Source organism: Lampetra planeri, chromosome 14, assembly GCF_965212315.1.
Source record: "Lampetra planeri chromosome 14, kcLamPlan1.2.h2, whole genome shotgun sequence".
Lineage (NCBI taxonomy): Eukaryota > Metazoa > Chordata > Hyperoartia > Petromyzontiformes > Petromyzontidae > Lampetra > Lampetra planeri.
In genome coordinates this window covers 13260869-13287810 of record NC_136120.1, presented here as the reverse complement: position 1 = coordinate 13287810, position 26942 = coordinate 13260869, and the positions used below count along the sequence as shown (strand labels likewise).

At 55.1% G+C, this 26942-nt stretch overlaps 2 protein-coding genes across 4 annotated transcripts in view; one reads left to right on the top strand and one right to left on the bottom strand.

Moving 5' to 3' along the window:
* LOC144722407 (phosphatidate phosphatase LPIN2-like) overlaps positions 1-6987 on the top strand; it is a 57413-nt gene extending 50426 nt beyond the window's left edge. For all 3 annotated transcript variants that reach the window (XM_078600651.1, XM_078600653.1, XM_078600650.1), the window contains exons 15-21: positions 163-307; positions 1195-1343; positions 1566-1652; positions 2198-2350; positions 4087-4201; positions 4392-4495; positions 5269-6987. In XM_078600651.1, the coding sequence (XP_078456777.1) occupies positions 163-307; positions 1195-1343; positions 1566-1652; positions 2198-2350; positions 4087-4201; positions 4392-4495; positions 5269-5413 (898 nt within the window). In that variant the 3' untranslated portion in view covers positions 5414-6987. The remainder of the gene's footprint in view (positions 1-162; positions 308-1194; positions 1344-1565; positions 1653-2197; positions 2351-4086; positions 4202-4391; positions 4496-5268) is intronic.
* A 1688-nt stretch (positions 6988-8675) lies between these two features.
* Positions 8676-26257, bottom strand: EMILIN3 (elastin microfibril interfacer 3). Its single transcript, XM_078600654.1, has 8 exons — positions 24263-26257; positions 19469-19594; positions 17768-18057; positions 16899-17239; positions 13888-15351; positions 13156-13423; positions 12320-12448; positions 8676-11627 (listed from the first exon to the last, which is right to left on the bottom strand). Exons 1-8 carry the CDS (start codon positions 24427-24429, stop codon positions 11269-11271), a joined length of 3144 nt encoding a protein of 1047 aa, XP_078456780.1. The 5' UTR covers positions 24430-26257; the 3' UTR covers positions 8676-11268.
* Positions 26258-26942: the final 685 nt, after the last annotated feature.

Here is a 26942-nt window from a genome sequence, read left to right as displayed (position 1 = left end):
TCCCAAACTCCAGTCCTCGTGGAACCACCACACTCCGTCTTTCCATTTTGATAAAATGCACTCCTCTCTCTAGTTGTTGACACTGCTGCTGTTGCTGACACTGCTGCTGTTGCTGACACTGCTGCTGCTGCCCGTGCTGCTGCTGCCCCTGCTGCCCTGCAGGCTGTTGGATGAGGTGGTGATCTCTGCCGAGCCGCTGGCACTAGTGGAGTGCGACGCCAAGCGGGTGGTGGTGCCCGACTCGCTGGAGGAGGCCTTGACCTGCATTTCCTTCAAGAAGTCTCTGCGTCTCTCGTCGGAGCAGATAGTACGTGTCCACCCTCATTAGGAGGGCCATCGTGAAAGCATTTGAGGGTTATCACAGATTTGGGCAGAGGCCGAATGTACAATTCAATAACTGCACTATATGTGTGTTCTTCTTTCGCACCGTACGTATCCAACCGTGCTAATCGGAGGTGTGGTGGGAAGGACAACAAACTAAACACAAAAAGTGTTTTAAAGAAATTACGGTCCAGTTTTGTTTACCTCCCTTGCCATTAAAAAAAAAATTGTTATTATACAATCGTCCCCCTTTTCCCCAATTTTATGGCGATTATGCTATCGGCATCCTGTGTTGTCATGAAGCGAAGAATCCATTCGGATATTTCTCAGGGCATCGCACAATCCCTTTCTGTTAGCGGATGTCACAGGAAACGCTCTTTGAGAGCTCTGTAAGTGGACGTCCGATCTACACATTACGGGTGGAGGGGTGACTGAGACAATTCCTCGCTAAATTTACCAGCGATGAGATGCGCCACATTTCACTTGAAACTCGTGCCGAGCATCTTCAGGACTCGAGATCCAGGAAGCCAGAACGCATTCCCCGGTAGTCCATGCAATTTCCCTGCCACCGTGATCGCCACGTGACGAACCGCCGTTGTTGATTCTCAGCGGTGGAGTTTGATCGCTGGGGAATCGAAACCAACGTGCCTCCGATCGCACCACTGCAGCGTCATAACCATCCCAGCATCACATTGTCATCATCACACGATCGCGCCAGCTCAGCGTCATGCCATTACAGCGTAATACCATCACAGCATTACATCACCGCCTCCGATTCGCACGGTTGGCCACGTACGGTTCCGAAAGAAGTTCAGCATGCATACGTACGTATGTACGTCCAACACGACGTTTCCCTCCTTCGTGGGCGAGCAGGCGAGGCTGAACCTCCGTGAGGGACCCAACAGCGCGACGTTCAGCATCACGACGCAGTTCCAGGGCACGACGCGCTGCGAGGGCACCATCTACCTGTGGAACTGGAACGACCGCGTCATCATATCCGACATCGACGGCACCATCACCAAGTGCGCGCACACCGCTCGGCCGACGTTCGGGCCCCTTCCTCCCTCCGCCACTCCCCCCTGAACTCTGACCCCCTTGACGACGACCGCGTTCGCCGGGCGTGCGTGCCGCGTCTCGTGACGCCGTGATTATTTTTAATCGGCGATGTCGGTCAACCACGTGATTGCTGGAGGTGAATAGGGAAACGCTTCTTGACAAATGATGAATGTTTGCGCGTCCCGTAGGTCGGACACGCTGGGCCACATCTTGCCGCAGTTTGGCAAGGACTGGACGCACGAGGGCATCGCCAGGCTCTACCACAAAATCCACGAGTGAGTCTCTCCCGTTTGACGCGTATCCTCGCCCGTTTGTGTATTGTTTGCTTGTGTGTGTGCGGTGGGGAGCACAGTTGTTGCATCTGCCAGTCATCTCTTTGAGTCACGCCATGGCACCTGGGTCTGTTACGTGATGACATTTCATGTGGCCTCAAAAGTGTACCTAGCGTGGCACAAGCGCTGGGATGATGTCACCGTCACTTAGTGGCGATCGGCGGTTGTTGCGCGCTACGAACCCGGCGACCAGAGTTCGATTCCCGCTCGCGACCTATAACATTGCCGAATATCAGAACCGGTCCTAGGCCTCTCCTAGGTCGACTTGGCCATAATAATACCAGTACCCGGTGTGGTGTCTAAACATTAGCACTTGGTGGGACAAAGCCGGCTGGGCGTGGCGCCGGCCACACCACCTCCTCGTGTGCCAAGCAGGCCTGCTTGTAGGCCCTCCTCGCTGAACAGCGCTTGCCCCGGCGGCCCGTTAAAGGCTGCGCGTGCGGGAGGATGATCTCCGTCTTGCGTGCGCACGCGCGCGTTGCCCTCAGGAACGGTTACAAGTTCCTGTACTGCTCGGCGCGTGCTATCGGCATGGCGGACCTGACCCGCAGCTACCTCGAGTGGGTGAACGAGCAGGGCGTGATGCTGCCCAAGGGCCCACTGCTGCTCTCTCCCAGCAGCCTCTTCAGAGCCTTCCACAGGTATGCCGTCTCCTACCTATGCTAGTACGACTACTTCTACGAGTGCCTATGACGAGTATCTTTAATGCTACTACTTGTGCCTATAGTAATGCTGCTATTACTACTCGTACCTATAATACCCATGCTAATTACTGGTACCTATAATACCACTACTATTCGTACCTATAATACTACTACTAGTGCCTATAGTAATACTGCTATTACTATAAAGTCACGTAGAAGGGAAATAATAAAATAATAAAAATAAAACATAATTAAATAATTCTCACTACGTTTCGCCGTGAGAATTGCTTGCGTTGTGGCCGAAACGTCGTGAGAATTATTTTATGATGTTTTTTATTATTTATTATTTCCCTTCTACGTGACTTTACCGAAAGAACCAAGAAGATGAATCCCTGCAGTCACGAAAGCTTTAAATTGAAACTGCTATTACTACTCGTACCTATAATACCACTCCTACTACTATGACGAATCCCTTTAATAACACGCCTACCACTAGTACCTATAATTCCCATGCTATTACTAGTACCTATAATACCACTACTACTATAATACTATTACTAGTAGTACTACCTATAATACACTTAATAGTATTACCTATAATACCACTACTACTAGTACCTATCGTACCACGACTAGTAGCGCACCTGTGATGTGCTGTTTTGGAGCTAAGGGGATGGTAACGGGGTTCGCAAGGCTCCCAACACACACTTGAGATGTTAGGTGGTCAGGTGATTGCAGCACAGAGAGTGGGATCGTGGGTGGGAGATTTTCTCCACGGTTCTCTCCCAATCTTCTTTTCCCCGCGGCTCTTTGCGTCGAGGCAAACATTCAGGAGCGACCAGCAGGTGGCAGTACAGACATGTGTACTGCTTGGTGTGGGTTGCTTGTGAGGACTCACTCAGCGTTTACTCCGACAGTAACTATGCACGTACAGCAAATAGATAATTGAGCCCAAGAGCACGTCTTCTTTTAGCGTCGTATGTATGTGTGTGTATGTCGAATCTTCTTTCGCACCTGTACGCAGCCAACCGCGCGCATTAAATTATTCAGTTTGCGTGCTACGATTGAGACCGGGATTTGTGGATTCGGCCGGAACTTGAGAATTCGGTCATCGCTGGTTGGTTCAGTAGCTTCCTCTGGTGGGGGAGAGGGGGGGGGGGCTAGTTGGCAGGGGGGGGGGGAGGTGCGGGAGGGGGGGGGCGGTCGGTTGCGACCCGGACGTTGTAAGGCGTCGTGTATTTACATTTACATCATCTGCGCATTCCCATTCCCTCCCACAATGCAGCTGTTTCTCGTAAATATAAACGTGGACCGTACTATTATCTTAATTTTCATCTGGTTGTGTATCAAACCGGCCCATCACTAAATCACCTGCGATGTGCCAGACTCATCAGGTCTCTTTTTTCTGGCAACAAAACTGAAAACTTTTCACGAGGATTCATGTCTGCATTAACCACAATACTTGCAGTCAAAATGCAAACAAAAACACACTATGATAATATATGCATTGTCCTTGAAACTGATTGGTCCACACCAAGGGACGGCTTTCTTTTGAGCCTCGACCCAATTATTACTGAACAACATCTAGCAGCGTTCCTCCTCCGGCAGCCACTGCCAAAATGCGGCGCCCGGCACGCGGTTATGGAGCGGATGAATGGACGCCCTGGAGGGAGAGTGACCGCGCTATAAAGCAGTCCGATAACGACCTAAAGTGCTTCCGTCGTCCACAACAGGGAGGTGATCGAGAAGAAGCCGGAGAAGTTCAAGATCGCGTGTCTGAGTGACATCGGACGACTTTTCCCTGCCAACTCGCAACCGTTCTACGCCGCCTTCGGAAACCGCCCCAATGTAAGGACTCGCCTAAAGTGCAGCGCGACAGCGCTCCGAGCCGTGCGCGTGCAACTAACACAGTCGATGAACGCCACGTAAATCTAATTGTCCGATGCAAGCCTGCGAATCCTGTGTAAGTCTACGCGAGAGTTGAGTTGCGGGTGCTTGGTGCAGGCCGTGGTGCTGACGCCGTCTCGTCGGGCGGCAGGATGTGTACGCCTACAGGCAGGTGGGGGTTCAGGAGAGCCGCATCTTCACCGTGAACCCACGCGGGGAGCTCATCCAGGAGCCGACCAAGAGCTGCAAGTCCTCGTGAGTGACGCCAGCACTCGTACGCACGCACGTACGCACCAGCGTACACACCAGCGTACACACCAGCGTACACACCAACATACACACCAACATACACACCAACCTACACACCAACATACACACCAACGTAGACACCAACATACACACCAGCATACACACCAACATACACACCAACATACACACCAACCTACACACCAGCGTACACACCAGTGTACACTGCCTGGCGGTGGTGGTGACGCTCTATGGTCCAGCACTGTAGAGGCAGCAGCTAGGCTTGTTGGATCACCGCAGAGATGGTGTGGAACTCCCTTGGCGTGGGCGGCGAGAAGTCGAGCCGTACCCTGGCTCGCCAGCGAAAGGCGCTACGACGAGTGGACTAATCGCCATCTGTGTCCATCTGTACGGGGGGTTGAGCGTTGCCCCCTAACTTATCGCATCCGCTGCACAGCTTGGGTTTACAACGTGACTGTACAGTCGCACACAGAGACATTGTGGTGCGGTGGCACGGTGTGGTGGGTTGTGAATGTTAACTTAAATCAATTAATTTAATACCGCGAGTGAGAAAAATTACTTGGAAGAAAATGCTTCTAGACGTGGCATTGCACCTGAGTGTAATGTTTCTCTCTTCCCATCCTCCTCCTCCGCTCTCCCTCCCTCCCATTCTGTTCACCGACCCTCAAATCCTCCTCCGCTCCCCCCATCCGTACGCTGTGCTCCTCTCCTCCTCCGTGCCTGCCACGCGACGCTGCTGCTGCTGCGTGCTGCGGCCACAGCTACGTGAAGCTGAGCGAGCTGGTGGAGCACATGTTCCCCCTGATGATGAGAGAAAGTGCAGCGGCGTTCCCCTGCTCGGAGGAGTTCAGCCAATTCACCTACTGGCGCAGCCCGATGCCCAGCGTCGACCTCGAGCCGCTGTGACAGACGGACGGACCGGCGGGGACCGATGGATTGCGGCCTCTGTGGAGGAAGGGAGGGAGGGGCGGAGATGGGAACACCGCACGAGGCTGGGATGTGGAGCAGAGTGGCATGGAGCGGACCGGACCCAAGCGAAAAGCGGGAGGATGAACGTGGTGTACAGCTGGCTTGTCGCCGCCTCAGACGGATATGAGAGCTGCCTAAGTCGCACTTTGAAAAGAGAATTTTGTCTCTACCGGCCAATTTCCCCGCGTCGCGAGTCGGGGGGAGAGAATGTTGAACAAAAAAATATATGGAAGGCGAAAATAATTTCCTGTTGCCTCTGCGGAACACGTGGGTTTCACAGCCGCTTGGATTTCCGTCTTGTTTTAAATGGGGGGCGGCTGGGTGGGTGGGGGGGGGGAATAAAACCAGTTGTACTCTGAATGTTGCTCAACGACTTAAAACCCCTTTTGCGCGATGCGAACTCCGCTCGTGAGTTTTCCGCTGGAACCCGAGCGACGGACGCCGCGGCGGGGAGAAGGCTTCGTGTGCGTGCGCTGCGTTCCTCCTCCCAGCGGTGTCGCTCGGGCGTCACTTGCGGTGCAGTTGTGGCCTCGCTGAGCAAGGGAGACGCGCGCGCGGCTCTAAGTCTTCACGTTCAGCGACGACGCTCGCTGTCGTCGTCGTACCTTCTGAGCCGGGGTGCCGGGTCGCGGAGGCCTACGACGACTGGAACCGCGCGACGGCCGCTGCCAAGAATCGGTGTACACCGAGACGAACTCGCTTGCTAACCCCCGACCGCGCGGATTTTCGTCGTACGCCGCGCGATCTCGAGTTGCACACCCCCCCCCCCCGCCCCACCCACACGGAATGAAACGTCGGACATCCTTCCAGACTACGCGGCGACCGGAAGACGCCGTGGAAGAGCTGTTTCTCTAAAACCCCGGCCGCCTCTTCCCCCCCCCCGGTCGAGACACCGCCGGCTCAGGGACCTCACGACCGCCGCACTCTCACCGAGGAATCTCTTGCGCCTGCACATGAAGCGATGCGAGTCAAGGGCGGGCGGGTGGGACACGACGGGAGTGGACAAGATGTGAATCGAAGAGAATCGGCGGCACACGCCCGTGTTGTTTACGGTGCTCAAAGTGCTTATTGCCGATAACTTCCCCGGAGAGAGGAGGTGAACTCTGCCGGATTAATTCTCTCTGGCGTCGCTGCTGCTGCTGCTGCGTGGTTGAGGGCACCGCGCCGATTTCTTTGGCGTGTGGTTGGCCGCCGAAGAGCGGAGCGGCGCTCGTGTGTGGTGCCGGATTCGTCGCTCCGAAGGCCGAATCGCTTTAGCCGGCACACGCACAGATCTTTGAATCGGGTGCTTTGTGCATAATTGCAAACCATATATCGGTCGTGTAGTATATATATACACATTATCTACGGTGTATATATAAACACAGCTATTGTGAATAACAAAAACTACCTTGAGAGTTGTATTATGTCCACATTCTTTCCGTGAAAGATGGGGGAAAAAGGGAAATACTGTATTAAAATAATCATTAATGTGCCATGATATCACGAATAAAGTTTAAGGCTGCTCTGTAGCCATGTAGCGTGTGCTCATTTTCATTGGCTCCTCCCATCAGTGGCCGTGGCATTCGGTGCACTTCACTTGACAATCAACGTAGATTTGCTGTGCGTGTAGCTAGAGACGCTGCAGAGCAACGTTGAGAGAGGCAGAGGAGATGAGGGAGGGCTCAAGTCTGGACTTCAAGGGCAGGAAGTCGACAGCACGGTCGGCGGGGGTAGCGAGTTCCAGGCGATGGGGGCAGCAGAGGAGAAAGAGTGACCTCCCACTGAGCGGAGGTTGACCGGGAACTTCGACAGAACGCCTTGGCTGCTGGAGTGGAGCGAGTGTGGAGGGGAGTAGAGTGAGATGAGAGGGGAGAGGTAGGAGAGTGCGTGGAGGGGAGTAGAGTGAAATGAGAGTGGAGAGGTAGGAGAGTGAGTGGAGGGGAGTAGAGTGAGATGAGAGGAGAGAGGTAGGAGAGTGTGTGGAGTGGAGTAGAGTGAGATGAGAGGTAAGAGAGTGAGTGGAGGGGAGTAGAGTGAGATGAGAGTGCGTGGAGGAGATGAGAGGGGAGAGGTAGGAGAGTGAGTGGAGGGGATTAGAGTAAGGTGAGTATTTTACAGAGTGCGATCTTGACATTGATCCGGGATTGGAACTTGAGCCAGTGGAGGGATCGGGGCGATGTGGTCTCATGTCGTGGTGTGGGTGAGAAGTGTGGCAGAGGCATTTCGGATCCCCTGCGGCTGGGAGGCGAGCGAAGTGGGGGGAGTTCGTGGGGCAAAGTGGCAGCTGTCGAGTCGGTGGTTGCTGATGAAGGCACTCCTGTCCCCCACAGTAGCTGTGTGTCGACGTTGAACTTCTTTCGCGCCGTACGTAGCCAACCGTGCTTATCGGAGGTGCGGTCGGAAGGACAAACTCAACACAAAAAGCGTTCTAAAGAAATTATGATCCAGTTGTGTTTAGGGGCCGTCCATAAATGACGTCACGCAATTTTTGACGATTTCTGACCCCCCCCCTCGTCACAAAACGTCAGACCCCCCCCTCAAATATGACGTCACAAAGCTCTGTCCCCCCCCCACCAAAAAATATAAAACGTGCTTCAAATCGCTTTAAACTATTGTCATTGTAGTGCGTATTTAATGTGGCGCTGCACTCTGATGTTGGAGGAGAAAAATTTATTAAAAATTATATTTCATTAAGTAGAACGTGTTGTCTATATTTATTTAAAGTTGCGCATTTTGATGTGACGTCACATTTATGAACCCCCCCCTCGTCACACACCGTCACAAATATCTGACCCCACCCCCCAGGTGCGTGACGTCATTTATGGACGTCCCCTTACCGCTCTTGCCTATTTAAATTAAAAAAAATTTACAATCGTCCCCCTTTTCCACAATTGTATCGCGATTGTGCTATCGGCGAGCTGTGTTCATGAAGTGAAGAATTCATTCGGATGTTTCGCAGGGCATCGCACAATCCCCTTTGTGTCGGCGGATGCCACAGGAACTGGTCCATGAGGGCCCTGTAAGTGGACGTCCGAGCGACACAATACGGGTGGAGGGGTGACCGGGACAATTGCCCACCCAAATGTACCAACACTCAACACACAAAGCCGTTCTGAAGAAATGAGTTCAAGCTGGGCAGGAGATGATGGAGCCAGGAAGATGTTGAGATGTGCGGATGGGGGAGGTCCAGTTGACAAATTGACGATTCTCCACCTTCCAAAGTTGTAATCGATGTTTATTTGTTGTATAAAAACACAAAAGTTCGGCGATACAAAAGAAGTATTTGTTTTTGTTATCTGGTCTATTCTTAAATACAGCTTCAAAGATGCATATATAACAATATGCTATATATAAACCATTGCGTTTAAAATATAACAATTATTTCAGCTCCACGAAAAACAAACCCTTTGTAAAAAAGAAAAAACCACGCAAAACAGTCGCGTGGACATCGTGGCCACTCTCCCACCACCATCCTCGTATATTTGGCGACCGCTCTCAGCGCTAGGGTTAGACAATTTAAATCTGCGTCGTATAGATGACTTACTGATATAGGTAAATAGGTGAACCCCCCCTCCCATCCACACCCCCCCCCCCAACTTTGTACAGCATCTCGCCGGTGAACCGCGACGTTGCGAGTGATAGCACCATAAGATGACGACGTTTCGTGTTGAGAGTCTCGCTTTTTAAGTCAAATTACTACTGTTGTTGCTGTTACTTAAATGGACGACTCATTAAGCCACGCACGCGGCTCTTGCCTGGGTAATAATTATAATCCAACGCAATTCAAGCGCTCCACGAACAAACGCGGAAACAGAAGGGCCCTCCACCCATCTTCGGTCAGCGCGTGCTACACGTGCATACGCTCCGTCAACGCGTGGAAACGTTAGCCCGACGTTGCATCAACGTCGGGATAACGTCGCACCGACGTTGGGCTTTGCTGGACTCCTAAACCCTGTGCGCGTGGCCGGGCAGCTTCTTGCGCCCGTTCGCGAGCGACGCCTCCGAGGCCCAGCGGAGTCCGGATTGATTTTTGGTGATGGGGCGCGCGCGGGGTGGTGCAGGTGACGCGTGCTTGGCGAAGTCATACAAATACCAGGAGACCACGACAGCGGGCATATAAGATAGATACAAAAAGATCTCCCGTATAGCCTTAAAGGACTGTAGGGGCAAGTGCTGTTAGCGAGCACCTATGAAGGCCGGCACGGCACACGAGGGGGTGGGGTGGCCAACACCACGCCCGGCCACCTTTGTCTCCCCAGTGGCGATGTTTACACACCGCACCAGGTACTCATTTGAGGCTGAGTCGACCTAGGGGAGGCCCGGGACCGGTTCAGATAATCGTCACCGGCGTTGGCCGTCAGCGGGAATCGAACTCGGGTCGCCAGGTTCGTAGCGCAGCGCGCTAACTGCTACACTACACACACGCACACATTTACAGCCCTTACACAAAGACAACCCCCCCTCACCCACCCCCCGTATCGCCTTTAACAGGCTGTTGGGGCAAGTGCTGTTAGCGAGCACCTATTAAGGCCGGTACGGCGCACGAGGGGGTGGTGTGGCCGTCACCATACCCGGCCGGCTGGCTTCCCCCCCCCCCCCACGCCCCGTTTCCGGCGTTTACGCACCGCAGCACTCATTTTTTTAAGGCTGAGTCGACCTAGGGGAGACCCAGCACCGGTTCTAACGAGTGGCAAATCGAGCTCGGCACGCCGGGTTCGTGGCGCACTGCCGCTCCCCGTACGCACGCTTACGCACGACATATATACAGATGCACACACACACACACGCGCGTGCATTAACATACACTGACACTTATACAAGTCAGTGTATGTTAATGGGGGCCGGTGAGTGCAGGACCGGTTCAGATAATCGTCACACAGACACACGCTGACATACACACACAGAGACACACTAACGCAACGACAAAGACAAACATCCCCCGTATAGCCTTAACAGACCTGTGGGGCAAGTGCTGTGAGCGAGCAGCACCTATGAAGGCCGTCACGGCACTCAGACACACAGATACAACAACGACAAAAGAGCCCTGCACCTCCCATAGCCTCAACAGACTGTTGGGACAAGTGCTGTTAGCGAGCACCTATAAAGGCCAGAACGGCACACAAGAAGGTGGGTGGCCAGCACCACGCCCGGCCACCTTTGTCTACCCAGTGGCGATGTTTTTACGCACTGCACAAGGTACTCATTTGAGGCTGAGTCGACCTAGGGGAAGCCCAGGACCGGTTCAGATAACCGTCACGGATGTTGGCCATGAACGGGAATCGAACTCGGGTCGCTGGCTTCGCAGCGCAGCGCGCTAACCCCCCCCCCCCCCCGCAAAGACAAACGCACATCCACACACACACGCACATCCACACGCACACACACTCACATCCACACACACACGCACATCCACACGCACACACACTCACATCCACACACACGCACGCACGCACATCCACACACACGCACATCCACACACACGCACTCGCACGCACACACACGCGCACACACGCACATCCACACATCCACACACGCACATCCACACATCCACACACGCACGCACATCCACACGTACACACACGTCCACACATACACGCACATCCACACACACACACGCACGCACATCCACACACGCACGCACATCCACACACACACTCACATCCACACACGCACACACGCACGCACATCCACACACGCACACACGCACGCACATCCACACACACGCGCACGCACACACACACGTCCACACACACGCACATACACGCACATCCACACACACACGCGCACGCACGCGGTCACACCGCGCGCGCTCACAGCACCCCCTCCTGCGTCTCGTAGAGCATCGCGGCGCTGAACGTCGCGCCGGGCCCCACGTGCCCGAGCGAGTTGGCCACGTAGAGGGTGTCGCCCGCGTGGAGACCCAGCACCGCCAGGAAAGAGGAGGAGGACGCGGCTGCCTCCCCCTCCTCCCCCTCCTCCTCCTCAACCTCCTTCTGCTCTCCGCCGAGGTTGAGCCACGGCCCTCCTCCTCCTCCTTCCCCCGCCGTTGAGATCCGCCCCACGGGTTCGCCGGACACCACGAGGGTCGCGCGCGACGCCGAGGGTCCGGTGCGAGCCGGGAGGGCGACGCTCACGAGGTAGCGGCCCGTGAAGGGCACGCGGAAGATGCCTGGGGAGAGAAGGGGAACGCCGGGTCGAGACGGCGGTCATCGTTGCGATTTTTGTTGTTGTTGTTGTCGTTATCAGCACCGCCAATGCCACTGCTGTTACGAGCGTGCACCTTGCGGATCACACTCATCGCCATCGTCGCCATCATCACCAACGTCACCGTCACCACGATCATCGCCATCATCACCAACTTCACCGTCATCACAATCATCACAATCGTCACCATCGTCACCATCATCACCATCGTCACCATCATCATCACCAACATCACCGTCATCACTATCATCACAATCATCACCATCCTCACCATCATCACCAACATCACCATCATCACAATCATCACAATCGTCACCATCATCACCAACATCACCGTCACCACTATCATCACAATCGTCACCATCCTCACCATCGTCACCAACATCACCATCATCACCAACATCACACTCATCGCCATGCTCACCATCATCACCATCGTCATCACTATCATCGTCATCACTATCATCGTCACCACGATCGTCATGACCACAAATGGAGAATCGGGGAGTCTCTCCCGTGTGCGACTGCGGCTACGAGCTCCAAACCACAGTGAGCGGGTGAGTGGACACGGCGGGGTTGACACAGAGGGGTGGACACCGTGGGGTGGACGCAGCGGGGTGGACGCGGCGGGGTGGACGCAGCGTGGTGGACCTGCACCTGTCGTGGGCTCGTAGTTGTCTCCGTCGTTGAGGAGGAGGCGGTCGAACCTCACGACGTCTCCCGCGGAGCGCGAAGACAAAGACACGGAGAACGCCGCCGCCTTGGGGGAGTGGGGAGCAAGCGCCCCTGTGCACACGCACAGTCACACACACAGTCACACACACAGCCACACAGTCACACACAGTCACACACACAGTCACACACAGTCATGCATCATCACGGACCGTCACGCACAGTCACGCACTTTCACGCACCGTCACGCACCGCGAGCGGGAATCGAACTCTGGTCGCCGGGTTCTAGGCGCAGTGTGCCACCACCACAACAAACTAAAACAGAGATCCACGTACACACGCAGACACCCAGAGTCTCACACGGAGATCCACACACACGGAGACCCAGAGTCTCACACAGAGATCCACACACACACGCAGACACCCAGAGTCTCACACAGAGATCCACGCACACGCAGACACCCAGAGTCTCACACAGAGATCCACACACACGGAGACCCAGAGTCTCACACAGAGATCCACACACACGGAGACCCAGAGTCTCACACAGAGATCCACACACACGGAGACCCAGAGTCTCACACAGAGATCCACGCACACGCAGACACCCAGAGTCTCACACAGAGATCCACACACACAGAGACCCAGAGTCTCACACAGAGATCCACACACACGGAGACCCAGAGTCTCACACAGAGATCCACGCACACACACACACGAAGACCCAGAGTCTCACACAGAAATCCACGCAGAGTCTCACACAGAGATCCACGCACACACGCGAATGATCTGAGACCGACGGATCGCGCCGCGCCCCTCACCGGACGTGGCCCCGGGCGCAAGCGACGACGACTTCGCCGCGGCCGCCACCTCGCGGAGGCGGCCCTCCACGCCGTCGATGGCCCCCTTGAGCTCGGCCACGTCGCGCTGCTGCGAGACGGCGGCGCGCTCGAGGCGGGCGATGTCGGAGCGGGCGTCGTGCGCGGCGCGTTCCGTGGCGTCGCGCACGCGGTCCAGGCTCTGCGAGAAGGCGTGCAGCTTGTGGCAGGCGTCCTCCACGTGCGCCACGCGGCCGTCGAAGCCGTGCACCTGCGGGAGACTCGTCACGGTCGGTGACCGGCGCGGTGGGAGCACGTGGCAGCACGTGGTCACGTGTCGCGTCGTCACCTGTCGCGTCGTCGCGAGGAGCTACCGCCGGCCGGCGCCGTCGTTATCGTCGTCAAAAGCATCGCCGCCACCACCAACACCACCATCATCATCATCAACACCACTACCACCACCATCATCATCAACACCACCGTCATCATCAACACCACCGCCGCCAACACCGTCATCAACACCACAATCAACACCACTACGCCACCATCATCATCAACACCACCACCATCATCAACACCACCATCATCAACACCGCCATCAACACCACCGCCATCAACACCACCACCACCGCCATCAACACCACCATCATCAACACCGCCATCAACACCACCGCTCTCAACAGCACCACCACCACCACCGCCGCCACCCCGATAGCGGCGAGCGCGAGCCCCCACCTCCTCGTGCGCGGCCTTGGCCGACAGCTTGCACCGCCCGACCTCCGCCACGATCTGCCCCGCGAGCTTCCCCAGCTCGGCGCGGAGCCCCCGGGCGCGCCGGTCCCCGAGCGAGATGCGCGAGCCGTGGTCGCTGAGCAGCCGCTGCATCTGCGCCACCTCGTGCACGAGCTGCCGCTCGCTCTCCTCCAGCACCGTCGTCGTCATCGATGACGACGATGACGACGTCTCGGACGGCCGCTCGTCGTGTTCGCGCCGCGCGGCCGCGTCGCGCAGCCCCTTGAGCGTGCGGTTGAAGGCGTTGAAGTTCACCTTGAGGATGGTGAGCTCGCCCTGCAGGGAGCCCACGTCCCCGTCACCTCCTCCTTCTCCCCCTCCTCCTCCTCCCCCGTCGGGCCGCCGGGCCTGCAACTCGTGGACGCTGCGGTTGACGATGCGCAGCGCGTGGCTCTGCCGCTCCAGGCGCAGCAGCGTCAGCTCGTGCTTGGCGCCGCAGTCGGCGATGCCCGCCCTGATGCCCTCCAGCTCGGGCTCGCTCACCACGCACTTGCTGCTGCACACCTCCTCCAAGTCCCGCAGGCGACCCTCGATGCCGTCGAGGTGCGCGGCCGCGCCCGACGAGTTCGCCGCGAAGCCGGCGAGAAGGGCCCGCAGGTCGCCCAGCTCGGCGCCCAGGAGGCCCGCGCCGTCAGCCCCGTCGCCTCCCGCTCCTCCTCCTCCCTGGCCGCCGATCTCCGTGATGATGTTCACGAACTTGTCCTCGAAGCCCTGCAGCTTGCTGTCGAGGCCCGTCTGGATGCCGTCGATGTCGGCCGCGAACTGGCCCCGCAGCACATCCTGCACGTACTGGCAGTGCACCTCGGCGTTCTTCTCGCTCGCGTTGATGCGCGCCTCCAGGTCGTCGAAGCGCTCCCGGAGCAGAGCGTCCACGTCCTCGGGCAGCGCGCCGCCCGCCACGCCGCCCAGTCGCTCCACCTCGCTGTCGAGGCGAGCGTTCAGCGTCTCGTGAGCGTCGCCCACTCGCGACACTCGCGACTCGAGCTCGCCGAGGCGAGACGCGAGGTCCCGGCAGCAGTCGCCGCCGACGTCCGAGCCGCCGGCGGCACCGGCCGCGGGGCCGCCGACCGACCCCGTTGGCGCGTCGAGGCGCGCTCGGAGGGTGTCCAGCTGGCCCGAGAATCCGTCGAGGGCGTCCTGCACGCGCTGGTCGCGATGCTCCTGCTGCTGCAGCACCACCAGCTGCGTGTCGCAGCTGCACTTGAGCGCCGACGTCTTCTGCTCGACGCCAGACAGGATCTGCGCCCTGGCGTCGTCGATGCGTTTCTGGAGGTGCGCGTCGATGGACGAGAGGTCGTGGCCCGCCGCCGAGTCGGCGCCGTTCCTGCTGATGTCCATGAGCTGCTGGATCTTGTGCGTGTGGTCGAGCACCAGGCCCTGCAGCTCGTCCAGAGCCTCGCTCTTCGTCTGCATTGTTTTGGGACGAGAGGAGAGAAGGGGAACGATTCGTCACGACGACGATGACGATGGTGACGATGATGGCGATAGGTCGTGATGGTGATTCGCAGCTACATTTTATTTTTTACGTGAGGCCACGTCATGAATCTGACCACATTTGTGTCAAGGTACCCCCCCCGCACCACCCAACACAACACGAACGAATTAAATCGTCACACGGACGAGCGTTTTGAACGCACCGATCATTATCGTTCATCCAGCTCACTCACCGCTGAGTTGACGGAATCATTCTCACAGTTAAGTTTAGCCGCGATTATATACACCCCGATTACACACACGCCGGTTACACACACGCCAATTACACACGCGCCGATGGGTTTGGAACCGTGCCAAGCATTGTCAAGAAAAAATCGAGGAAGTCAGAATGATCTAACCTAATTTTATATTTACAGAGCGCCTTCGCCCAAAGCGCTTGCCAATGTGTAGAAAACGGTGATCCACAACGAGACGGTTTAGACGCCGAGGGGCGTGCGAGATATTGAGGAATGAGTGACAGCAACGATAGAGGGGCACTTGGGGATCACGAGAGGGGGAGGGGAGACACGGGAAGGAGAGGCGAGGGGAGGGGAGGGGATAACAATCCACGGGGGGGGGGGGGGGCACGTGTGCGTGTACAGAGCTCTAAGACGCCCCGACAAAAAAAAACTCGAATCGGTATTCAGTTACTACAATCGTTAACATCTCGCCACGGTGGCGAGATGTTAACTACCTCGCCTGGTATGCAGGAGGTTGTGGGTTCGATCCCGACCTTGACGCCTGCTGTATATTTGGAGTTTTCGTGTCTCTCGCTCCCCGTGGTGGCGTGGTTTTTTCTCCGGGTCCACCGGTTTTCCCTCCACATTTAGAATCAATATCACGCATTTAGAATATTTGGCTGCTATGAATTTCCACTTGATGATAAGCCCACTTCGTTGAGCTGTCATTTGTGATTTTTCGGGTCGCTTCTGAAAAAAAGCTATAAAGCTGAGTGGGGCCTTATTTTACACTTTGGCTTTCGTGTTCAATATTATTCATCATTAACGTTTTTGGGTTAGATCGCGTAAGTATAAATGTGTCGTAACCCTCCACTACCCGACACAACCAATTAGTAAGGGGTTTGTCACGTAAAAAAAACGCAACTAGTTTACTACTTCAGCCGAACCGGTGCGTTGGAGAGTAAATCCACAACATTTACAATTTGAGTATCTCGACGTTTCGCTGGTAATTACATGCATCATCATCGGGCGATTGGCTGCGTCGGGTGGTGGAGAGTTACAACACATGCATAGCTAACCCAAAAACCTTTATTGCAGGGATTTATCTTCTTGGTTCTTTCGGTAAAGTCACGTAGAATGGAAATAATAAAATGATAAAAATAAAACATAATAAAATAATTCTCACGACGTTTTGGCCACAACTTTACCGAAAGAACCAAGAAGAAGAAAAACATTGTTTTAGTTTTTTCCCGTAGTTTTTTTTGTTTTTAACCGGCACCCGGCCACCCGCGTCCAACCCACCTTGAGCACGTCGGTCACGTGCGTGACCTTGGAGGCCACCTCCTGGAGGCCCGGCGCCACCAGCTGCCCGTTGGGCCCCAGCCGAAGGCCGGCGGCGCGCAGGTCGGGCAGGAGGCCTTCGGGGTCCCGGATCGCCGTGCCTTCGGGCAGGCGCGTGTTGGCGCCGCTCTCCAGCAGGCCCAGTAGCAGGCGGCTCGCGTCCTCCTGTGCGGCCGCACGGAGGCGATCGGCCATGCCGGCCAGGGAGACCCGCAGCGTCTCGAGCGACGAGGCGAGGCGCCGGTTGTCCTCCTCCAGCCGGGACACGCGCTCGCCCAGCAGGTCGGAGGGGGCCCTGCCGCCTGGGTGGAGATAAACGGCGGCGACGATGATGGTGGTGGTGATGGTGGTGGTGGTGGCGATGATGGTGGTGGTGATGGTGGTGATGGTGGTTGGTGTGGCGGTCGCGTAACGAGTGTGGGGGCACCTCTGGTGGCAAGAGCTACGAGTTGGGGCCCCCTTGACGACCACCATGAGATGTGATTTCAACAACAACAACAACAGTGTAACAGAACAACAACTTTTGTAATAATATATAATAACAGCCTCTAGGTGGGTTGGTGCTGAGGTGGACAACCTTTCAAAGAAGAAGAGGAAGCAGAGCCATTGTTTCGTTGTTCTGCCCTTACCCAAAATATTCCCAGAGCCGCTAAACACGCAGAGCCACGTGCATACGAACATCACAGCAGGCAAAGAGCCGCATTCGGCTCAGGAGCCAAAGGTTTCCGACCCCCGAAGGATTGGGCCGAACAAACTGCTGATGACCGTCGCCTCTCCCTCCTGCCACACGGCAGAAGACGAGGACAGCGCCACCTCCGCCCTCGTCTCACCAGGTCCGTCGATCTTCTGGCTGGGAACTTGGCGACCTCCTCCATCGCCTGCGTGCGGCCTTCCGGGCACTCCGTCCACGGAGCCCCCCGGGACCTCATCGGTGTACCCACCGGGCCCACCTCCAGTACCCCCACCGGGCACCCCGCTGGGAACCCCACCGGTGCCCACCCCGGGGCCGCCCGTCTCGTCCTGGCAGTTGACCCCGTGGTAGCCAGGGCAGCAGCGCCACTCGAGTTCGGTCACCGACTTGTAGCCCACGCGGTACGCGGGCCGCTGGTACACGCGGTACCTGCCGGATCACGTGAGCAGAGCGCGCGATTTGTTTAAAAAACAACATTGCTACGACGTTCGTCATCTCGGCTGCACTAATCAGGTACTAGAGTGGGAGGGGGCAGGGGAGGGGATAGGGAGATTCCACCGGGAAACAACAGCCGTGTTTTTAATACTCAAATCATTAAGGTGCTCAGTCAATTCTGTCCCTAAGAGCGGCCTCTTTCAGTGACACACGTGGCAGGTGTGTTTGTGTGTTCATGCTGGGAGCGGTGGCAGAGGGGTTGGCGCACTGTGCTGTGAACCTGCCGACCCAAGTTTGATTCCCGCTCATCGCCCGAAACGTCGCCTGTTATAAACGGCAAGTCCTCGATTAACGCGTGTTCACATAGCGCATTTTCGCTATAACACGGTTTCTCTGCTAGAAATAACTTTTCGCGAAACGCGCCCGTTATAACGCGGTACGCATCCGTTATCACGCAGAGCGCTCCGTTATAACGCGTTACGCGTCCGTTATAACGCAGTACGCGTCCGTTATAACGCAGTACGTGTCTGTTATGACGAGGCTTATAAATGGTCGAGAAGGAACTGTTTCCTTGAGCTGCCCGGCTGAGCTGAAATGGAAATTCTGGGTACACGTGCGTAATGATACAGTACCCTCATCTCAGTTCCTTGTTTCGCCACGGGATGACTACCGGCTGACTTATAGCGCAAACGCGATTCCCTGTGATGTGTATTCAGCTTTTGCTCGCTGAACGCGTTTTCACTAAACGCGCCACTTGTCCGGACAACGCATCTACTGCCGCGTTCAAGGTGTGTACGTATGTATGTTGAACTTCGTTCGCGCCGTATGTAGACAATCGTGCTAGTCGGAGGTGCGGGGGGGAAGGACATCAAATGGAATGAGGGATCACAGTACTTTCCTTCGAAACAAAGACAGATATGCCCCGTATAGCCTGTAACAGATTGTTGGGGCAAGTGCTGTGAGCAAGCAGCACCTATGAGGTCTGGCACGGCACACGAAGGGGTGGGTGGCCAACACCACGCCCGGCCGCCTTTGTCTTCGCAGTGGCGATGTTTACACAACAAACCAGGTACTCATTTGAGTCTGAGTCGACCTAAGAGAGTCTCAGGACTGGTTCAGATAATCGCCGCTTGACGTCGACCCGTGAGCGTTAATCGAACTCGGGTCGCCGGGTTCGTAGTGCGGTGCCGCGCTGCGCTAATCGCTGCGCCACCGCTCCTAAGGGAACGGCGTTGCAGACATAACGTGCTGCACGGGACGGTGTGGAGAAGCGTCGTCGTCATCATCGTCGTCATCGTCGTCGTCGTCATCATCGTCGACGTCATCATCGTCGTCGTCGTCGTCATCATCGACGTCGTCGTCGTCATTATCATCGTCATCATCGTCGTCGTCGTCGTTGACCCACGTGAGAGTTCGCGAGCACTTGGAGAGTCCCCACGTGCAGGGCTGGTACTCGGCCTTCACGTGGGCATCGCTGCCGTTTTGTATGACGCACGTGACGCTCTTGGTCACCACGAAGGCGCACCAGTTCCTGGAGTCACACCATCACCACCGCCGCAGCGTCACAGCCTCACGGCTTCGTACCATCACGTCTTCATTGCACGCTCGCACCAATTCCTATACTCACAACGCCGCAGCGTCACACCATCCTAGCATCACATCGCGTGTTTTGAACTTCTTTCGCACCGTACGTAGCCAGCCGCGCTAATCGGAGGTGCCGGGAAGCTAATCGTAGTCGCACCACCACAGTGTTAGACCGTCACGGCATCATACCAACGGAGCATTACATCATCACATAATCACACAGTAATATCACAGCGTCATGTCGTCATGTACTAATAATAGCATCACACCACACCATAACACCGTTGCATCATTGCGCTATCATTACGCTACCACGGCATCACACCGCCCACAGCATCACATGCCTCCATACAAACACCCATCGCCACTTCACCATCACAGCGTCGTTCCTATAGAAGGCGTAATTCAATCATCATACGAAAACATGACATCACACCAACGCGTCACCATCACACAGAGATGGCGCTTGCCACGTGCCCTCTGCTCATCCGCTGCTGGATGAGGGCCTGCCCACGACGAGGGGGTCCTGGGGGATGAGGGGTGGGGTGAGGTGGTGTGGGGTGACGGGTGGGGTTGAGGGGGTGTGGGGGAGTGGATGAGGGGCAGGGGGTGAGGGTGTGAGGCTGTGGGGGTGGAGGGGGTGGGGGTGACGTGGTGGGGGGTGACGGGTGGGGGTGAGGTGGCGGGGGATGAGGGGCAGGGGGTGAGGGGTGGGGGGGTGAGGGGGGGGGTCCTGGCCTTCACCGCCCGTCTCGCTCTGGTCGGGCACCCCGCAGGCTTCTGTTTATTTTCTGGCTTCCAATAGACGGCGGATGAAATGCGCCACTTTACAAATGTGAGTGATTATTATAAATCCCCACGCGTAGCTCTCTCCCCCGCCTCGGGTTATTATCGTGCTCCTGATCCCCCTTCCCACCCCACACGCGGCTGCCCTGCGCAAACTTTTGTTCCGCTCGCTTTCCCACCGTCCACGTGTTCACGACATTGCTGGCACGCTCTGTACACAACGAGGTGCACAGCTGTGCCATCGGGCACACCCGCACCGACCAGCGTGGTGAAGTATGGTCACAATAACTCCCCAACACGACCAGGAACGGTGTGTGGTACAGGGCCATCATCCAGCGGTGGATTGACAGCAACAAAAAAATAAGTAATATAAAAAAAATACTTTTTTTAAAAACACGATTTAATTAAATGTACCGTACGAGTAATGGCAGAACTCCACGACTCCAGAAAGTGGCCCCGAGGCTTGACCTAACGTCAGGGGCCGTGGTGATTTACACTCATCTTCAGTTGAGTGTGGACAATTAGTCCCAAGCCGAAACATAAGTTATGCAAAAGATTGATTAAAATATATGTTTCATTTTTTATGATATAATATAGTCTTGTCATCAGTATGACATAAGTATACCAAGTTTTCAGTCGATACGACATTGGGAAGTGGGTTAAAATTGACTCCCAAGATTTGAGGATACGACAACAGACAAAGTGAGCTTTATCAAAAGCGTGTAAAAGAATGTTTAAAAATATGTGTTTTTGATTTCTTATGCTGGAATATAGTCTCGTCATCAGTATGACATAAGTATACCAAGTTTGCAGTCGATAGCACATTGGGAAGTGGGTAAAAATTGAGTTACACGATTTTTGTGGATACGTCAACAGACAGAGTGAGTTAAATAAAAGCGTGTAATAAAATAATAATAAAAAGGACCCGCGTTTAGTGTACAGGTAAGCATGCAGCAATGCGTGTGTGTGTGTGCGACCTAGAATGCGTGGCTGCGTAACCTCAGACTGACTGCCTGATTGGTGATTACGTCTGGGGGAGTGGTGGAGGAGGAGAGGGAGGGAGAGGAAGGAGGGGGATTTGGCGGAGGTCATGGCCCGTCAGGATCAATGATGGAGCACCCAAGCCAGTTCAAACTTATACCCTCTTACACAAAGACAAAGATCCCCCGTATAGGCATTACAGACTGTTGGGGCAAGTGCTGTTAACGCACACCTATGAAGGCCGGCACGGCACGCGACGGGGTGGGTGGCCAGCACCACGCCCGGCCGCCTTTGTCTCCCCAGTGGCGATATTTGCCCACCGCATCAGGTACTCATTTGAGGCTAAGTCGACCTAGGGGAGTATCAGGACCGGTTTCGATAATGGTCACTGATGTTGGCTGCGAGCGCGATACGGACCCGGATCGCCGGGGTTCGTAGCGCAGCGCAGGGCGCTAACCGCTGCGCCACCGCTCCCCACGCAGGCACACACACACAGAGGAGCGGGCACATGTGGTAGTGGTTACGCCGCGAGAGACGTTAATGAAGAGGGGGGAGCTACACATGGGTCAGCCCGGGATCGCAGTTTCCACGGGTCCGTGCGGACACGGCCTCTTCATCTCCTCCTCCTCCTCATCATCCCTGGACGCGCCTCCTCCGCCTTCACTCAACTCCAACACGTGCTCGCGTGTTGCGTGTGTGTGTACGTTAGTGTGTGTCCGTGTGTGTGTGTGTATCAGCGTGTGTCTGTGTGACGATTATCTGAACCGGTCCTGGGCCTCCGCTAGGTCGACTCAGCCTCAATTGAGTACCTGGTGCTGTGTGTAAAAAAGAAATACATTGCCACTGGGGAGACAAAGGCGGCCGGGCGCGGTGTTGGCCACCCACCCCCTCGTGTGCCGTGCCGGCCTTCATAGGTGCTACTCGCTAACAGCACTTGCCCCAACAGTCTGTTAAGGCTATAGGGGAGATCTTTCTCTGTGTGTGAGTTCGATTCCCGCTCACTGCCACCAACATTCGATTCCCGCTCACTGCCACCAACATCGGTGACGATTGTCTGCACCGTTCCCGGGCATCCCCTAGGTCGACTCAGCCTCAAATGCGCCCCTGGTTCTGTGTTAACACATCGCCACTAGGGAGACAAAGGCGGCTCGGCGTGGTTGCTGGCTGTTAACACCTATTATAACCCGTAAAGGCCAGCAGAGGGAGTGGGTGGCCCGGCCGCCTTTGTCTCCCCACCCTAAGACACACACGTGCACACTGATAATACAACTCGTTTATCTGTGTTGAACCAATGGTGACTTTCACCTGTGTCTGTCCACCTGTGGCTCCGTAGGGTGGTGGAGGCACATCTTTAACCAGATCATTATGTGGCCTATAACTCATGAATCAATTATGAATACGTACCGTTTATACAATACTGCACAACGCACACGTTGTCCCAAGTACTGATATTCCGCGCCGAGTACGAACTTAAGGCTGAGTCGACCTAAGGGAGGCCCATGGCTTGTTCAGATTAATCACCACTTGATGTTAGCCCTGGCCGGGAATTGAACTGCTCAGTTCGGTAACCACAACGCAACCGCACAGCACCGCACACTCCAAAGTGATCTCCTGCTCAAATGAGAATTGCCGAGGGAGTTCAAGTTACCGTTGGCAGCCCCGAGCCCTTGGTGGAAATTCCACGTTCCCGTGGCGAGGGGGCGGGTCTATCCATAGGACAACCACCGTTGTTGACTCCCCCACAAAGTGCTACCGATTTAATCAACTCCGAAGAGACGATGGGCTGAGTGAAAGCACCCCAGGCAGGATGTGAACTCGCGACCCTTCTACGATTGCGAGCCTCTTGCTTCGCCGCTGAGCCAAACGGGCGGATATCTGGTTTATAACACCTTTGTTTTTTTATTTTATTATTTTATCGCGGGCAGTGTTCACGATTTGAAATCGCTCTCCGTGAGTCAGGCGAGCGTCACGAGCTGCCCAAATGTGCGCCGTAAGAGCTCCCTCCGCCAATGTGCGGCGACCTCGTCGGGTGGCGGAGGGCCTGGGTCTTACGACACAGATTGTTGGCCCGAGATCATTCACGTTGTCGTAACCGTGGAAGAGATTACATCGCACTCTAGATTTGAAGCTTTCGTGACTGCAAGGATTCATATTCTTAGGTTTTTTCGGTAAAGTCACGTAGGTAAAAAATTAAAATTAATAAAAGTAAAATAAAAAATAAAATTAAAATCACGACGTTTCGGAGGCAACACAAGGTTCCGTCTTCAGGTGGAACCGTGACGTCTTCAGGTGGAACCGTGACGGATGCGTCACGGTTCCACCTGAAGACGGAAGCTTGTGTTGCCTCCGAAACGTCGTGATTTTTATTTTATTTTTATTTTACTTTTATTTATTTTTATTTGAATTTTTTACCTACATGACTTTACCGAAAAAACCTAAGAATAAGATTACATCCGAGTCTGATATTAGCTCCCCCCCATCTCACTGCAGTGTGTGACTGCACGAGCTTGGGGAGCGCTGGCGTAGCGGTTAGCGCTACGAACCCGACAACCCGAGTTCGATTCCCGCTCACGGCCAACACCAGTGACGATTATCTGAACCGGTCCTGGGCCTCCGCCTAAGGTCGACTCAGCCTCAACATGAACACCTGGCACGGTGTGTAAACATCGCCACTAGGGAGACAAAGGCGGCCGGGCGTGGTGCCTGCCACCCCCACCCACCCTTAGCGTGCCGTGTCAGCCTTCGTAGGCTGCTCACTCGCTGAACAGCACTCGCCCCAACAATCTCGTTGAGGCTATACGAGCGTGCAAAGAAAACAACAACAACAACAACAACAAAACTAATTTACTTGTGTTTGTTGTGGGGTCGGAATCCAACTCCGGGAGGGTGCGAGGGCCCGGAGCCCCACGAGTAGAGGTTGTATCCCAGGGGCTGGAACGTGCCCTTGGCCGACGCGAGGCCAGCCGAGGACCACAACGCGCCACAGAGGAGACACAGCGCGCCCAGAGAAGACATCGCGGGCGGGCCGGCGGGCTACGAGCCGAGCTATGACTCTGCTATCCTGCTACCGATGAGAGTGGAAAGAGGAGGAGGAGGTGTGGGTGTGAGGTGAACGAATAGGTAGGCGAATGGATGGACGGATGGATAGGCGATTGAATGAGTTGATGCGCAAAGTTGGTGATCGGATGGGCGAACGAGCGGGGTTGAGTTTTTTTCGGAGACGAATTGATGAGTGGTGGATAGATGTAGTGACGGTGGTGGATATAGGCGACCTAACGGATGGGGTGGACACGCGAGTGTGTCCAGGAAAATACTGGCGGCTGAATAGAGCAACGAATAGTTCGATGGGTGAAGAGTTGAATCGACGCTGTGCTTATCGAATGAATAGATGGATGGGTGAGTGAATCTATGGGTGTGTCAATATACGCTGATTTTTGAGCCGTTGGTCGGGTGAATAGGTGGACGCATAGACGATTGGGTGACTAGATAAATAGATGACGACTATACGGACGCGTCAATAGGTCGATGGGTGGCTAGCTTGAAGGATGGGCGAACACACGATCGAGCAGAATTGACAGGTGCAGGAAGTTATTGGGTGAATTAACTCATGGATAGACGGATGGATGACTAGAAGGATTGAGGGTAGACAACTCTGGAGGTGATCGTCCACGCTGTCTTCTGGATCTACGGCATCGCCATCATCACCTCCGACGTTTTCGGCACCACCACAACCATCACTCCCATCATCTTCTTGATCATCATCACCATCACCGTCGTTCTCGGCAGGATAACAACGCGTGTAAGATCACCACCATGGCAATCGTTGCTTCTCTCTCTCTCTCTCTCGCTGGCGGTCGGCTCGAGGAAGATCTCCTGGCGATCCGGAGTGGATGTAATCAATTATATCCCGGGAAGTCGATCGTGATGACAAATCATCTTGTCATTTGACAACAGTCAAACTTGTCCAGACACACACACGACCGCAGCACAATATATATGTGCTGACAGTGTGTCTATGGACTTCATATTGAATGTTCCATCGTTGCTGCTGATGATATTGATGGCGATGGTGTTGCTGTTGTCGCTGATCTAGATGCTGCAGACGTTGATGTAGATGCTGCTGCTGTAGATGTCGAGGTTGTAGATGTTGCCGGAGACGATGTTGTAGATGATGTCGACGATGATGACGATGGTGTTGCAGATGGCCTTTGAATCTAATGTTCTCAACATTAATCGGAAATGATGTTGTTACAGATGTTGGAGATGGTGATGTTGGTGGTATGCAGATGACGTTTATGTATATGGCCTTGCAGATGTTCTGTGTCGCATCGATTATGTTTGTAGATGATGTGGCTACTGGTTCAATGGAGACGACGTAGACTGTGTCAATGTTTTCTGTCGATGATGTCGATGGAATTTACAGATTACGTAGATGATGTAGACGTTGCGATTGATATGTCGATGCGATTAAGTGCAGATGATGTTGATGTTGCTACTGAAGTATATGGCATTCTTAATACGCTCGATATGCATATGGATGAAGATGAGGATGTTCGTTTGTGCAGACGATGCAGATGTCGCTAGAGGCGATGTGGATGATGATGATGATGATTCTGCAGATGATGTCGATGTTATTATTTGTAGATGTTCCGAGAGAAGATGATGCTGGTGTAGATGCTATCGACGAGGCTGTCGTAGACGATGACGGTGACGACGATGGTGAACTTCTTATCTGTTCGACAATAAAACTTTTCCCACGCCGATTTCAATCGCGGGAGAAGGTGTCACGTGGAGCCCCGCGCGCGCGCACACCCACACACACACGCGCACGCACGCGCACCAACAGCGCGCGCCCGGGATGAGAGTGGAACGCGAGAGTGGCTTGGATAAGAAACCTCCACCCCCCCCCAACACCGTGACGTCACGTGCACACCCACCCACCCAACCCCCCCCCCGCCTCTACCACCTTTTTCTCCCCTCCCCACCACCACCACCCCAAAGACAAAGATCCCCCGTACAGCCTTTAACAGACTGTTGGGGCAAGTGCTGTTAGCTAGCAGCAACTATAAAGGTCGGCACGGCACACGAGGGGGGTGTGTGGCCAGCACCACGCCGGGCCGTCTTTGTCTCCCCAGTGGCGACGTTGACACACCGCACCAGGTACTCATTTGAGGATGAATCGAGGAAGGGGAGGCTCAGGACGGATTAAAATTATCGCCACGAATGTTGGCAGTGAGCGATAATTGAAATCGGGTGATCGATTGTTTTTGTTGTAGCGCAGTGCGCTCACCCACTGCGCCACCGCTCCCCACTACGACCCCCCCCCCCCCCCCATGACCGCTACTAAAGTGGAGAGACAGATACAGGACGAAGACATTGTTCCCGCTTAGTCTCCATTAATTCGTTAGAAGCCTAAAGCAGCGAGACGAAACGGGCTGACACGCAGCGCGATTCATGGCTGCGTGGGGAGGAGAGCGCTCGGGGGAGGGAGGCGTTTGTGGGTAACGTGATGGATTGGGGGAAGGGAG

Bases quoted from the DNA above. Each gene is read 5' to 3' on its own strand.
- EMILIN3 (XM_078600654.1), bottom strand. From the start codon at position 24,429: ATGTCTTCTCTGGGCGCGCTGTGTCTCCTCTGTGGCGCGTTGTGGTCC. The intron at 18,058-19,468 runs GTGGGTCAACGA...GTGATCCGGCAG, and splicing joins AAGTGCTCGCGAACTCTCAC to GTACCGCGTGTACCAGCGGC. The intron at 15,352-16,898 runs GTGGGTTGGACG...AAAACAATGCAG, and splicing joins ACGTGACCGACGTGCTCAAG to ACGAAGAGCGAGGCTCTGGA.